At 41.5% G+C, this 15,384-nt stretch overlaps 2 protein-coding genes across 2 annotated transcripts in view; both read right to left on the bottom strand.

The window, feature by feature from the left end:
• The window catches only part of LOC147434707 (GEM-like protein 1), a 43,360-nt gene extending 34,949 nt beyond the window's left edge, over positions 1 to 8,411 (bottom strand). The window contains exons 1-2 of the mRNA XM_086491156.1: positions 8,271 to 8,411; positions 618 to 698 (exon numbers count right to left, since the gene is read on the bottom strand). Of these exons, the coding sequence (XP_086347282.1) occupies positions 618 to 698; positions 8,271 to 8,346 (157 nt within the window). The 5' untranslated portion in view covers positions 8,347 to 8,411. The remainder of the gene's footprint in view (positions 1 to 617; positions 699 to 8,270) is intronic.
• LOC147434708 (uncharacterized) lies at positions 614 to 8,397 on the bottom strand. Its single transcript, XM_086491155.1, has 3 exons — positions 8,293 to 8,397; positions 5,441 to 5,621; positions 614 to 5,341 (listed from the first exon to the last, which is right to left on the bottom strand). The coding sequence occupies exons 2-3, from the start codon at positions 5,531 to 5,533 to the stop codon at positions 5,072 to 5,074; spliced, it is 363 nt and encodes a 120-aa protein (XP_086347281.1). The 5' UTR covers positions 5,534 to 5,621; positions 8,293 to 8,397; the 3' UTR covers positions 614 to 5,071.
• Positions 8,412 to 15,384: the final 6,973 nt, after the last annotated feature.

Here is a 15,384-nt window from a genome sequence, read left to right as displayed (position 1 = left end):
TCTTCTTATTAGCGCACACACACACACCCAAGAAGAAGAGAATTTTAACATCGTAGGAAACTATCCCAAGAGACCTTAAAGATCTAGCTGACGAGGAGAGTTGAACTCAAGACCTGTTATTCAAGAGAGAAATGGCATAACCAATCTACCACACTTGGGTGATAGAAAGGTTATACCATTTTCCTCTTCTTATTAGCGTGCACTCACACACACACACCCGAGAAGAAGAGAATTTTAACGTCATACGAAACTATCCCAAGAGCGTTTGCAAACATCCAAAAGTAGAAGAAAATGAAACAAAATCTTGATGATGCAATAGTGGAAGGTAGTGTTGACATGCCTTTTATTTTCATGCACTTAAATACATATTGTGCATGAATGTCTTACGCGACTATGAATCTCTCTCTCTCTCTCTCTCTCTCTCTCTCTCTCTCTCTCTCTCACACACACACACACACACACACACACACACACGTAAGTGTGTATGCACACGGGGAGAGAGAGAGAGAGAGAGAGAGAGCCAAATGAGATATGATATTCACTTTCAAAAAGTATCTATCCATTCGGGGGTTGGGGGGGGGGGAATCTGTTTGCTATTAAAAAAGCTTGAATCTTACAATGGTTCCAAACGGTGCTTGAGGTCTCTTCCATAAATCTACCCATCTTGCTTACTTGATTTGAGATTGAGTTTATAGAGCCTACAACACGAGAAAAACAAAATTGGAGTCAAGAATCATGATGACCTACCTAAATCAATCATCTAGGCTTTTTAATATGCCAAGTTATTATTTCAAAGCAAGGACACATCTTATCCATAGCGTACCATTAATAATGAATTTCAAACATATCGAACGGAATCTTCTAAAAACATACTTGAATGTAGCTAGTCCAATTAAGAGCACTTTATATATAGATTATGTACTTTTTTTATGATAGTTTTCTATGTTGAGGACATTAATTACCTCTTTTGAAATGTTGGATTTGTGGAATTTTGCATCTTTTTTTGAGCATATAGTGTACATAGTGTGTGGTGAAGATATCACTTTGTGTTAGACAAAGTACATTGAGACGCTAATGTATATATTCAACTTTTGAGGATTGCAAGCCTATTTGTACTCTTATTGAGACATGTTTGAAGCATAGTCTTTATGATGTTGGTGTTTATGTCACCTTCTAGCTATTGATAGCTTGATTAATGTAACATTTAATGGTCTAGTAACTTGTGTGTACCGGAAAATAGCATGAACATAGTGAGCATTTCATTAGAATAGATTCGTAATGAGAATAACAAGAGTGCTTGGGTGGAGAGAGCAACAAAAAGCATAACACCTAGTTAGATAGCATGAACAATACTTCAAAAGAGAGAGAAATTAAGCAATTGATAACAGTTGAGGACAGGATTTGCATGGAGCCGGTCCCCCCTCCAAAAGGCTTTGTATTATGGTTTCTCCCATCAAGAGAGACATTTTACAATACAATTTCTTGTGTTCCTTCAATACTAACTAGTGCAATGAAGATGGAAACTTCATGCACTAAGCAGAACACTTATCAAACACAACATCAATTCCCTCACGGTCTCAGACCCAAGACCTCACAGACCTTCGAAGAGGTGAGAGCTAGCGGGGTATGAGAGTAGATTGAGAGGAAGGAGTATTCTTATGAGAAAGATGTACATCTCTCACATAATCACTCATATTAGCATAGCTTAGCTTAGTAATTAGCATGGTAGAGGAGATGAGCATGCATTGAAGCTTGGCTCTTGGTTGGATTTGCATCACAAAGCCAAGAGTTGTTGGTGTAGGCCTCCCTTCTCACAATCTTGGAGTAGGTGGTAAGCTTTCCATTAAAGCTTGAGAAGGAGAGAGAGTCTTCTTTGCTTCACACATGAGATTGTGTGAGTGTGTGTGATAATGCCTTCCAAAAATCAGCCCCCTCTCTTTTTTGGTTGACCCCCCCCCCCCCCCTCCAATTTGCTCTTGCTACAGTCCTATTGGACCTCCCCAGGCCTAGCCAATAAGAATTAAGCAGTATAAGTCATAGCCTTCTGACATGTGTCCCCCTTTCCCCTTTTGTGAGAGCTTTAGGTAATTAATAAATCCAACTAAACTCTCATTGGATCCCTTTGCCTCCTGGCCAATAGGAATCAGGCAAGCCATTGGGTTGTTGAATGCTCATTGGTCCCCTTAAGAGACTGTCCAATAGTCTTCTAGAGTGCTTAATTCTTATTGGTTCTTTTATTAAGTGTTTTGAAATTAATTAAACTAGATTTACTCTAGCCTAATTCTCATTGGTCAACCTCCAAGGCCATCCAATAGGAATTGGGTACACCTTGTGGGTATCTGGGCTAGGGAGTTGACATGTGTCCCTCATTTCCTTTGTGTAAAGGGAGCTCGTGTGTGTGTGTGAGCTCTCTCATCCCCTACTTGCAAGGCTCGCCCCCTCCTATGTAGGGATTGATAAAGACTTTTGGGACACACACAAAGCATCCAATTCCCCCAATGTTTGACCTTTGGACACAACCTTTGAATTTTGGAACCTTAGCATTTTGGAAGTCTTAATGGGATGAACCTTAGGGTCTTGTAAGCCCATTGTTGCACATAGCTCTTTTACAGATGGCCCCCACTTTGGATCCCTATTTTCCCTCCTTTGGATCGCTACTATGGCCGGTCTGTTAGCTTAACCAATTTCTAGCTTTTTTTCCCCTGGCACTTCCCCATATTATATGATCAGTTTAACATGAGAAAATCATTTAGGAGAATTAGATATTGATTATTATGACAATTAATGTACGTATTATGAGTCCAAATATTCAATATACAGTCTCATATGTGAGCAAAGTTATGCATGGCCGAGGTCGAAAGGCAATTAAGCAGATACTTCACTACTTGAGTATCACTATACATATTAGGTGGTTTAATTCCAAGGGGGGATCATTGCTACTACATTTCCACAAATCTTCGGAGTTTGTCCCCTTTGTGGACTAATCACAGAGGGTCTCACACCCCCCTTTAAAACTCATGTTCATCACACACTCTTACAAGGGCTTTGCAAGTATATATATGACAGTGACATCCATGCACACTTAGACTATTGAAGCACATTTTTTTTCACTTTTCCCTCAACCTCTATATACATCCATCATTCTAGGCAAGCCTTACCTTTGCATTAGCACATTCAATAATACTATTGTTGCCACATTATGGTGGTGATGTGTGTGAACAAATTTAGAACTGCAAGGACACTTTTTTCCCTCATTAGGAAGTTTTTTATTTGGTTTGTATACCTGCCCATCACCCTAGGACATGCCTTATCTTTGTATTAGCACACTCATTACTTCTACATCTTGCATTGTGTGCTCTTGAGCTTCTCCTTCAACTTTTCCATCTTTATGTGCATTGTTGCAATTTTATTTCTAGCAATTTATATCAAAGCAAGCTTCGGCATCTCCACCAATGTTTCTAGCACCCTCCTTACTCACTTTTTGTAAGCTTTGGACATATCACTATTAAGAATGGCCACCCAACCATAAGAGTCCTCTTAATAAAGACTTAGACCTTGATTGTTCACACTTGGCCAAACAAGACCTATGGCCGTCCTAGGTGTCCTAAATTCCGATCGTCTAGCACAACTTGGATTCCACCCCCTAGCTTCGCACCAACAATGTGCACTAAGCGTCCTACATGTGCATGCCACATGTGGTGCTCATGGTCTCGATGATATGGATGATGTGACATTGCCTCCCCCGAAAGCAAAGTTTACATCCTCGTAAACATCCTTGGACCCCTAATGAGAGAAAACCATAAGGTAAAAAACTCTCCTTGCTCGAGTTCAGCTTGGAACTCTTTTCCTTCTTTTCTTTTAGAGTTCTCTCTTTGAAAACTACTTATTGTTGCATGAGTTTATACAAACTTTTTTAGGAAGTGATATGGCACTTTTGTGAGTCGTTTCGCAGACTGCGCATCACCAGTCACTTAGATTAGATGCATATCCTCATAAGCATTCCCAACAGAATCCATCAAGGGAATTTTTCCAGTGCATTAAACCCATTTTCCCTATTTTTGACATTTTTCACTTATTTATTAAGTGACTTTTGTTGGAAAGTAGGTAGGGTAAATTTATTAAGTTTGTATAAGTAGAAACCTAGCGCTAGCACTTTCTCGCAGAAGAGGCAGCAGAAGCACCTTGCTCAACAGGCCACTTCTCAACAAGACCAACCCCCGCGACAAACCCCCGCGACAACTCTGGTGTTTTCTCTCAACAAAAGGCCTAGCGTTTTTGCACCAGATCAACCAACGTTTTTGCAATTGCAGATTCTCGACGACAGTAGACAGTAGATCAACCCTAGCGTTAACAGATTCCCACAACAACACAACAAATTTCCTAGCGTTAGCAGATTTCTCCGCAAGGTCAGTTTTCAACCCTAGCGTTTTTTATTTGCAGAACAACCCTAGCGTTTTTGCAGATCATCGCAACAAAATCAACCATAGAACCAGCGTTTTCAATTTTGAGTCCTTAGCATCGCAGAAGAAGTCCCGAATCTCGCAGATCTCACCTTCCTGCAGCAGATCCTCGCCGCACGGTCAGATCCTGCGAAGTTTGCAGTTTTAGCCCGAAAAACGCAGATTTCAACATTTGCGTTTTCAGCGCGTCGGCGTCGTACCGTCGTCATCGACATCGTCACCGACACAGAGTCATAATTCAGCAAATAGAAGATTTGCAGATTTCAGCCCTTAGCGTTTTCAATTTTCAGCCCGTCTCGTCGTCGTCCTTATCGTCGTCGACATTGTCGGCAAGTCCAAGCATTGTAGAGATTTGTGCAATCATAAGTAGATCGCTCTCGCCATAGAGTGGGGCCTTCGGAGGAGGGTTTTACAACATCTCTGGTGTCGTATTCTCTTCTCTATCTCTCAGTCTCATGCATTTCCATTCACAGTGTCCATTCACTTTGTTTGTGTCCATTACACTCTCTCACTAAAGGAACGGAAGGCTTTCCCTTCCGTAAGTAAAAGGAACCTTGAGCACAGCTCGGAGCACTCATCTTGAGCAAAGTTCAACATTCATTCCGTTGCACCTAACATGCAGTAAGACTTGCAACATCCTCAACATCGCCTACATCCTCAGAACCAGGACGTACATCAATGCCCTGCACAATATTCCAGACGCCCTTTGACACAAGAACGTGTTGCATCATATAAGCCCACATAGGATAATTGTCCCCATCCAACCTGTCCTCAGCAGCAAACATCTTGAAGACATCTGTGTTGTTGTCAGCCATGGTAAATGTTGCACCTGATGTGAAATCTGCCCAAAGGTAGGAGAAACGGAGCGGGAACAACACGTGCTATATAGCACAAACCATAGAAGACTGTAAGACACCTGTTATGCAAAAAACGGCACTGACAGAAATTTTGCACAAAATGATGAAATTGCATGTACAGACCTGCCTATAGTGGAAACGGAGGCCGAAATGAACCCGAATCAAAAATCTGAGCAGACTACGCTCTACTAGCTTTTCCGAAATATTTGTCGACATGTGAACGCTCGCCAAACCTCACTATAATCGGAGAAAGTGAGCAGGTGTATGCTGGAGCAGCTGGCAACTAAGCCAAGGAGGATGTAACCTGCTCTGATACCAATTGTTGAAATTAGGGTTGCAGAGAAACACACAGCTTTGAGAAGACAAAGGAAGCTCAAGGCACACAATAGAGTGTGTTACTTGGTGTGCAATGGAAAGATAGATAGCCCTAGAGTGATGGACGTATATACAATGCATGGAAAAAAAACCTCCTAAAGAGGGAAAAAATGTCCCGACTGTCCTAGTGTGTTCACACACATCACTACCACATGTATATGGTAACAAAGACAAATCCTAATAGTTTCTCTTTGAATAGAATATCAAATAAGGATTAGTCTTATAAGACAAAAACATTGTTCATTTAGAAACAGCGTAACCGCGAAACGTTTTATGGCCGAAATGTTTCACCCTGAAACGTGGTGGTTCACTACGAAACGTTTCGTTTCAAAATTAGAGCACAATGAAACGTGAGATCGAAACGTGCGTTTAGCAACTTTGAAACTAAAACTACGGTAACTTGTTGTTAGTGAAACGGCTTGTGTTTCACTTGCCAAGCGAAACGTTTCAAGGCCCGAAACGTTTCACCTGTCCCAACCTGTCAAAACGCGTTTCATGGTGACACTATTTAAAAAGCATATACACTTGCTTACTCTAGTGTAGTATTGTAAGCATTGACAAGGTTCATACTATCCTTAAGCTGTATTCCTTACATCCATCTAGCATCTTCAAAAGAATAATTTTTTAACTTAATAAGATACCATCGGATAATTTTAACATATCGTAGTACCTTGTCTTCATGCCGAAGGATAGCGTTGGATCGTAGCACCTCTTCTTGGTCTTCAATTTTTGGAGGGTCTTCAATAATTGGTTCTCTTCGTGGCTCTCCTTTGTAAGGCTTAAGTAGGCTCAATGAAAAGCATTGTGTATGAGCCAATGGAGAGACGGTTATTGAGCGAGGTCAACGGAGCAAGTTTTTTTTTTTTTAAAGACAGCCACCACTACCTCCCATTGCCGCCCCTTAGCACCCATCGCCACCATCACCTAAGTCCACCACTGGCTCAGGGGATTCACCATTCAATACCTCCCTATATAACGTGCGTTCGCAAATTATTTAAAAAATCTCTCTTTTAACATGTCTAAATGAATAAAATGACCCCTTATTTTAGAAAAAAAAAATTCAAAATTGAATATAAAACTCCCTTATTTTAATGTATTTCTATTAATTTGCCTAAAATTTTGCATTTTAAAACCCCTTCTTTTGAACTCACTTGGATCCAAGGGGTATTATAAAAATCCCTTGATTGTGAAGTCTTTTTGAGTTATAAGCCACCCTTTTCTATTCAATCTATAACAAGAAATTTGGAGTTCTTTAAATGATACCCTTCTATAAGTAAAAATGTGACAATATTTCAAATATAAAAAGGTCAATATGTAGAGGGTTCACACTTATGTGAGTAATACACATAGAAAGGTAGCCAAAACAACAATTTAGGCCTCTCTTAGTAGTTCAACCCAGCAAAATCATTACCGTTAAGTTCGTTACTTATGGCATAAACTCTGTAAGATTATCTTCAAAGAGGATTACACATTTATAAATGAGAATTAATCCAAGATTAATATACATCTAATCATCTGCTTCAATCACGAAATACATGCAAGAAACAAAGAAAAAAATCAACAAGAAACCAAGTGTGTTTGTGAGAAGGGTGTTACCAAGGGCATGACAAAATTGTCGACTCTAATTATTCAATTATTCTATCAAATGCTTTATGAATGTCTACAGAGATCCTTACGACATTAATCGAAATTCCTCATTTTTTGTGAACCTTGGGTCAGCATGTCCTTAGTTCCTTTTAACGCTCTACAGATACAATTGCCTCCTTCCATTAGAACCACAATGTGCTACAAGCACACTTAAAACTCTTCTGGTTTTTAGGTCGAAATTTGGCGCATTTGCCGTTGATTACACTAAAACTCGTGAAATTTTATCAGGTTTCTTCAAGGCAAGCTCAAAATCTAGCTGGGAGTATGCAATTGTAGCCAATTAAAAATACACTAAACCCTGGTTTTTTTGCAGAGACTCTAACATCAAATTTGGAAGGATGGCTGAGAATGGGCAAAACCGCACGGTCAAGGGTAGAACCCCAGCCCACTATCATCACCAAACTATGCCCATGAGTCTCAACTCTGCCAAAATCGACAGAGTTGGTAAACACGTCTTCTACCCCTGCCCCTCTAAAGAATCTGTTGTTTCTAGCTCGCTGCTGTTAACAAGGCAGAAAAATTTTCTGATGAGTTGCAGTGGTTCTACCCCTGCCAGTACGGATTCGTTCTAGGGTGCTGTGTGTGGGATCGTGGCAACCAAAGTTCCGATACCAAACAGCATTCAAATCACTCCCAGAAAAAACCAACAAGATAAATATCAGAATCAGATTCATGCTCAAGACAACAAAATAATGTCTCTCCCTGCACAAGCTTAGCTACAAGTCTGTTACAAAGAACTTAAATTGACAGTTTCAGGGCAATGTGAAGTATATTGTGGGGGGAAGCTTCATTTTTTACAAGCAAATAGACGGTCTGACCAAAGCTTTACATATGATAACTCTGTGTGTGTGCGTGTTTTTGGGGGGGGGGGGGGGGGGGGGGGGGGGGGGGGGGGGGGGGGGGGGGGGGGGGGGGGGGGGGGCGGGAGTACCTGTGGAGGGATTGAAACATACGTAAGGGTTTTGGAAGGGTGTAGAAGGGGGAGCGGTCTGCTTCAATGCCTGCATCTCCTCCCTCTCTCTCTCTCTCGCTCGCTCGCTCTCGCAGGATTGTTGTTAAAATTACTCTACTTCTTCTTCTTCTTCTGTTTCGCATAGGCATCAATATCATTACATGCTCCTCTTTATTCTGCGAATAATGTCCCCGCCCTACTATTGATCACACGGCAGGATGCGGTGGGCTAACCTCCCACTAACTAAGACGGAGTGGGCTCGAGCATGACTATTCGTCCATCAAGATCAACTACCGACATTCCCGCGGCATCATTGCGCTGTAAAGTCATATCGGGCCCATGGTTCTTGTTTCAGCTTAAGTTCATGCTATTTTGAAATTCAAAAATGCTGATTGAGGGCAAGAGGAAAAGGAAAAACCCCGCCTAGATTTTACGAAATAAAGTGTAAAGATATAAAAATTTAGCTCAAAAACTCATAAAAAGGAATTGTGTTATGTTTTCTAATTGACTTTTCCCGAACAATGATCGTGATCAGGCCCATGTTGCATGATTTAGTTTGCATCCCATTTCCTTGAAATTGAAGGTTTGACTTGAGCTTAGCAACTCTACCAAATTGCGGTACTGAGCTCCCTATGATGGACTTTTCTAAGCATATATAAAAATTGATTATTTCATAACAACTTTGGATGCAAAGAGCTCTTACATGGAAATATCTACATTTGTAAGTACTAGTATGTGACCCACACACTGTTGTGGCCAAGAAAAGCATGGCAATTGGATCTCTGTCTCTCTCTCACACACACACACCAAGCAGGTTTGTGTGTGTGTGTGTGTGTGTGTGTGTGTGTGTGTGTGTGTGTACCCACATGTGGAGGATGGAACTATAGTCCTTGGAATCACTCTAGGAAGATAACAATGTGTAGGTATGCCTTCTCTCTCTCTTTCTCTCTCTCATATTAGATATTGAGATCGAGACTCATCGAGTAGATCTTTGATATCTCTTTTTTCACTTTCTTTTACCTCTTTCTCAATTCTTTTGAGTTGAAGACTTGTTGGGTAGCGCTCTCTCGCTCTCTCTCTCTCTCTCTCTCTCTCTCTCTCTCTCTCATGTATAAATACTCTTCTTCTCAAGTGTGTGTGTGGGTGTGTGTGTGTGTGTGTGCTAATAAAAAGAGGAAAATGGTATAACTTTTCTATCACCGAAGTTAAAGTTCTCTTCTTCTTGGGTGTGTGTGTGCTAATTAAAAGAGGAAAATGGTATCACCTTTCTATCACCCAACTGTGGTAGATTAGTTATGTCATTTCCCTCTTGAATAGCAGATCTTGAGTTCAACTCTCCTTGTTGGAGTAGTTTCCTATGACGTTAAAATTCTCGTCTTCTTCTCTCTCTCTCTCTCTCTCTCTCTCTCTCTCTCTCTCTCTCTCTCTCTCTCTCTCTCTCTCTCTCTCTCTCTCTCTCTCTCTCTCTCGTAATGATCAGCACATGGAGTGCTTTCAGCTGACAGGTTGCGATCGACTCATCCTTCACACACTTCTAATAAATTCAAGCTACCCATAATTTCATGCTTGTCAACTGATGACAGTGTACCAGATTTCTATCGGCTTGCTACTACTACACCATTCTATCAAAACCATCTCTCTCTCTCTCTCTCTCTCTCTCTCTCTCTCTCTCTCTCTCTCTCTCTCTCTCTCTCTCTCAGTTCTACACTCACTTGTCATTCAATATATTTTGTATGCCTCAAATGATGCCATAAGCATGCTTTACACTCTCTCTCTCTCTCTCTCTCTCTCTCTCTCTCTCTCTCTCTCTCTCTCTTCTCTCTCTCTCTCTCTCTCTCTCTCTCTCTCTCTCTCTCTCTCTCTCTAACCACTGTTTAAAAAGAGGGTTTCACCAGGACCTAGGCAGAACCAAGAGGACTTTGCAAAGGATAAAAAAGAAAACTTTTTAAAAAAATGCTCAATTGAGCTTGAATTGTATTAATCACAAAAGGCTACAATCAGCCCTGGCATATCCTTGCACAGGAAACTCCATAAAGAAATAAACCGCAGGGATGCACCTCCACCACTTCACTTACTTGTCAAGCTTGCAACTTTTATTCCTTCTAAAATGATATTCCACTTACTTGACTCCATAACAAAATTTGTGTCCAGAAGCTCACACTTCTTATGGAAGAGTAACTCATTTCTGGACTGCCAGACGGTCCTCAATAATGTAGCTATTATTATGCAGATGTCAGTCAAAACATCCTCATTACCAATGTGTCTAGAGCCCATAGCAAGGTCATGTCTGTAGAAGGGAGTTTTTAGATGTATGAATACCCACCTACACATAGTGTCCGTGAAGTTTTTGATTTTGAGGCATCCCCATAATAGGGGTGTGAGGGATTCATATGAGTGCTTGTATCTTATACAAGAACCTTCTCTAGTCCTCTAGCTTTGGCTTTATCTCCAGTTGGCATGAATCCAAAGAGAACCTTCCAAAGGAAGACTTTATCTCTCTCTTCACATTTTGTAATGGAATTGATATTTTGATATTTTATGCAGTTGACAGGTGGAAAAGGCCAAGGGTTATGCGAAAGGATAGTATATTTTATCATTTAAGTGCTCTTTATGAGCCATGGCCAATTATTGCCCGGCTAGTCAATACTAATCTATAAATAAATACGTGCAAGAGGAACATGTTTACTCTTGCACGGGGGGAGATTGCACCCAGTGTCTACATTGTTCTTCTCTCCTCTCCTCTCTTCTCTCTCATCGTGCCGGTGTAGCACTCCGCTCTAGGAGGTGCACTTGCACGTGCTCTCTCACTCTATCTCACTCTCTGTCTCTCTTTGTTCGTGTTGAGCTCGATTATGGATTTGTGCGAGTCGTCAGGTATGTAGATTGGTTCGTTTATGGCTTGTTGTGTTCTATTTTGAATATATTGCAGGGATCTCCACGCCATCAGTTTGTAATAGTGGTATCAGAGCACAAGGCTACGCTCTTGGTAACAAAAAATCATAGAGGTTTACAACTTGGCATCCTAGCAAAAATTAAGGGCAACCTACTCGAGTCGCTACCCCATCTGTAAGATTGTTGTGGTTGCAGAATCGGTGGACTCAAAGTGCCAACCAAATCTCTCCATCTCTCTCTAGCCAACAGATGCCCAACACACTCTCTGTCCCTCTACACCTCACATGTAGCCGTCTTCGTGGGAGTTCTCCAGCTCCACATGAGCAGACCTAACCCTCCTCCACACCTCATAGGTAGCTTCTTCTCTACCCCTCACATGTAGCCAACCTTCTTGTTTGCTTTCACGCCCACCCTTTTTTTTGTGGTGTGCATGGCGTTGCCAACCACACACAACCTGTATTTCTAACCAACCACCATCAGCCTCATGACCCCTTCTCTCTCTTTCGCCGTCACATGCAAAAGTAGCATAGCCTTATGTGGTCAACCACAAACCACCCTACCAACCTGCTGCAAATTTTTGAGTTGCTATTCTCTCTCTCTCTCTCTCTCTCTCTCTCTCTCTCTCTCTCTCTCTCTCTCTCTCTCTCTCTCTCTCTCTCTCTCTCTCTCTCTCTCTCTCTCTCTCTCTCTCTCTCTCTCTCTCTCGTTCTTGCATGGCGCCGGGCAGTAGCACCTTCCCTATCTATGTGTGGCGCTCACACTCCAACCACCTCTCTCTCTCCCTCTCATCAAAATTGACGCCCTTGCAGAGGTTTGCATTCTCTCTCTCTCTCTCTCTCTCTCTCTCTCTCTCTCTCTCTCTCTCTCTCTCTCTCTCTCTCTCTCTCTCTCTCTCTCTCTCTCTCTCTCTCTCTCTCTCTCTCTCTCTCTCTCTCTCTCTCTCTCTCTCTCTCTCTCTCTCTCTCTCTCTCTCTCTCTCTCTCTCTCTCTCTCTACGACCGCCAACCACTCCCATGGCACAGTGATTCTTTCATCCCCCCCCCGGTTCCTCACTTTTAATCTGGCACCTTAAACCAACTCGGGTAACTATTGCATGCCCACCTCTGATTATGTCCGCTAGCTGCACGCGCTCCAAGGCCATCACCATAACATCCGCCCTTCTATAGGTGTGTTGCAGTAGCTCACCATTCCCTCAGCAGACCCATGCTGTCGCAGGAACTTTTGGTTGCCAAATTGCACCGCCTCCACATCCCCTTCCCAGTACACTACCTACAGAGGTGAAAATTGACGCAGCACTTCAGTGACTAGAGCCCTAGTCTCTTTTTTTTTCCCCCTCTCTGTTTCTTCCCCCAGGAGGACTGCGTACAGTAATGGGCTTTGACGATCCCATCAAGAATCCGGTTTTTGTCACCAAGAAGAAGGCGATCCTGCGCTTCAATCGTATGTACTTGAAGATACCATACCGAGGGGACAAGTAGACCTTTGACTTTGCAGCAGGATGTCCGCCATAATCAGATTGCCAATTTCTAGAAAGGCCTCATTAGCTTGAGTACCTCTCCACAGCAAGACCATAATCACCCCAAGGTTTGCAGAATGTCCCTTCTTGCCCTCCAGCATATGATGTGGGTGTTGACATCGATGCTAGCACTGAGCTAGTTCGCAGAATAGCTACCATTGCTCCTAGTATTGATGGCTTTGGTGGGCTTTTTTGGCTTGGTGATTCTAGTCCTATGGCTCGTACAGATGGTGTGGGAACCAAAATAAAGCTTGTTTTTGAGATGAGAAACATGATACCAAAGGGATCGATTTGGTTGATATGAGTGTCAATGACATAGTGACATTTGGTGCAAAGCTAGTTTTTTTTTCTTGGACTAGTCAACAATTCAACTTGATGTTGACCTAGAAAAACGATAATCAAGGGTATTGTCGAAGGGTGTAAGCAATCAGATTGTGTCCTTCTCGGTGGTAAGAGATACCGGGCTTTTATGCATAAGGCGGGTATGATTTTAGTGGTTTTGCGGAGGGCACAAACGTACCACCTCCCGGCACGAAGCTCGGCTTCTCCCATGCATGCCACAAACCCTCACCACCCCATATTGGCTTTCTATCTCCTTGTCATTGTGCAAGTAGAAGCGGTACAACGACAATATGTACAATAGATCGAGTGTGCAGCTATTGCACAACATGCAACAACAAGCGCTTGTGTACTCACAGTCGAAACAATTTTGAGCAGTTGATGCCCAGTATTACTCCCTAGTACCACGCATCGAACACTCGGAGTTGAGCGACAAAGCGTCCCATGGTGGCATTGTCAAACCTAGTACTGATGGTAGGAAAGGTCAAGTGGGCCGCTTACTTGTCCACAGAAGAAGCCGGGCTCCAGCAGTCAAGCCAACACATCACCAACCGCCCATGACATCAGCTATTCTCTGCATCCTCAGAATGACACACACCCCCTCGTAAACAGACCAATCTCTCTCTCTCTCTCTCTCTCTCTCTCTCTCTCTCTCTCTCTCTCTCTCTCTCTCTCTCTCTCTCTCTCTCTCTCTCTCTCTCTCTAGGATTTCCAACAGAATCTGCAATAATCATAGTTTGTAGCCATTGACAAGACGTTGTCATCATTCAAGCGCTAACCTCCATTGCAACTTTTAATTAAGCAGTATTGACGGGTTCTAACAAAGGACATTAATTTTGTAGCCACCTCACATAGATGACATATTAATTCTGATAATAAACTATTGATCCTTTCACAATATCTTTTCAATCATGAGCCTCCAACCTGATATTTATGAATCTTTTGTTCATCCCAACAACCTTATCACTGATACCTTTAAGATAGGTTCATACTTTTAGTTCTGACAAATCCAAACTTCAAAAGTATCAACTTGATTTCTTTTGCTCAATTTTTGTAAGTTTAAGTTAATGTTAAGCTAACCTCTGTGGCCTTTACACTACTTGTTCATAACTTGATGTTATTCTGTATATCTTAACATTTACGGCAACTACCATTTGGTGTTAAATTTCTTATTTTCGTCACATTTAGATGACTCATTGTGATACTTTTCATTGTTATATTCACATCATTTACCATCATTGTGTTTCCACAAATCTGAAGGGAATCCAAGTATCTATCTTCACTGAATTCACTGAAATTAACGCAATGATTTTGATGACAACCTTCATTTTCTTTTCTTCCTTGTTTGGTGTTGAATAATTCACAAAGAACTATACAGACCATAATTTGGACTTTCTCCCTTTCTGAGTTGTTGTACACTCACCATGTTGTATCAGATTATATAGCAACTCCCTTTCTTCTTACCAATCAAATATTGACACTCATCTATCATTTAGTACTTGGTTAATTGTGTATACTAACCCTCTCACACAAGACTGGGCAACACTCTTAGATGTGCCTACTGCTCTCGTTCCAAGAGAAAATACAGGTACATTTACTTATCTTGGCTAGCTTAAGCTTATCATTTTACTTAATAGGTAGTTTAAGTACCAACTTTCCCAACATAGTCTATAGTTTAGGAAAATATTTGATGCGTCGATTCCTATTGCGAACTTATTTCCTTATTTACAGTATCTTCAATCCTTTCATTACGTCATACATCGTCTTTAGCAAGGCAAGTCCTCCATGTGTAATTAAAATCACTATTTAGTCTTGAATCTCTTGTATACTCAAATTGCTGTCTAGCTTACATGACACTGCTACTCTCTTCCAGCACTTTTGGGCTGTATACTAATTTCCATCTCACACCAAGGCATATTGTTTTGCCCCCTACATTGATACATTCTAATATCATTACATATAATTTGGTGCAAGTTACTAAATGCACATCTCTATACCCTGTAAACGAATGTTGTTTGCAAGACCCGTTGATTCAACTTGAGTTTCCTTCCATTATAGCTCGCCACACACACACAAGTACGTACATTTACAGATACAAAATATCCTCTAGGTATGTACATCAAATACACCCCTCCTCTTTTCATATTTTATTTCTATGTATTGTCTTCAAATCTGAATACTCCAACATTGCTAAGGTCATGGCTTCCAATTGTATTGCAAGGAATTTTCATTGAGATGATTTGTCATTAAGCTATGCAGCTACTTATATGAGTTGAGGTGTTGCAGGATAGTGAACAATAGTTTGTAAGTACCCTCCTACTCAACCATGCTCCACATTGGTCTCAC

This window comes from Adiantum capillus-veneris, chromosome 19 (assembly GCF_014529385.1).
Source record: "Adiantum capillus-veneris isolate H3 chromosome 19, ASM1452938v2, whole genome shotgun sequence".
NCBI lineage: Eukaryota > Viridiplantae > Streptophyta > Polypodiopsida > Polypodiales > Pteridaceae > Adiantum > Adiantum capillus-veneris.
This window is presented reverse-complemented; position numbering and strand designations above follow the sequence as displayed.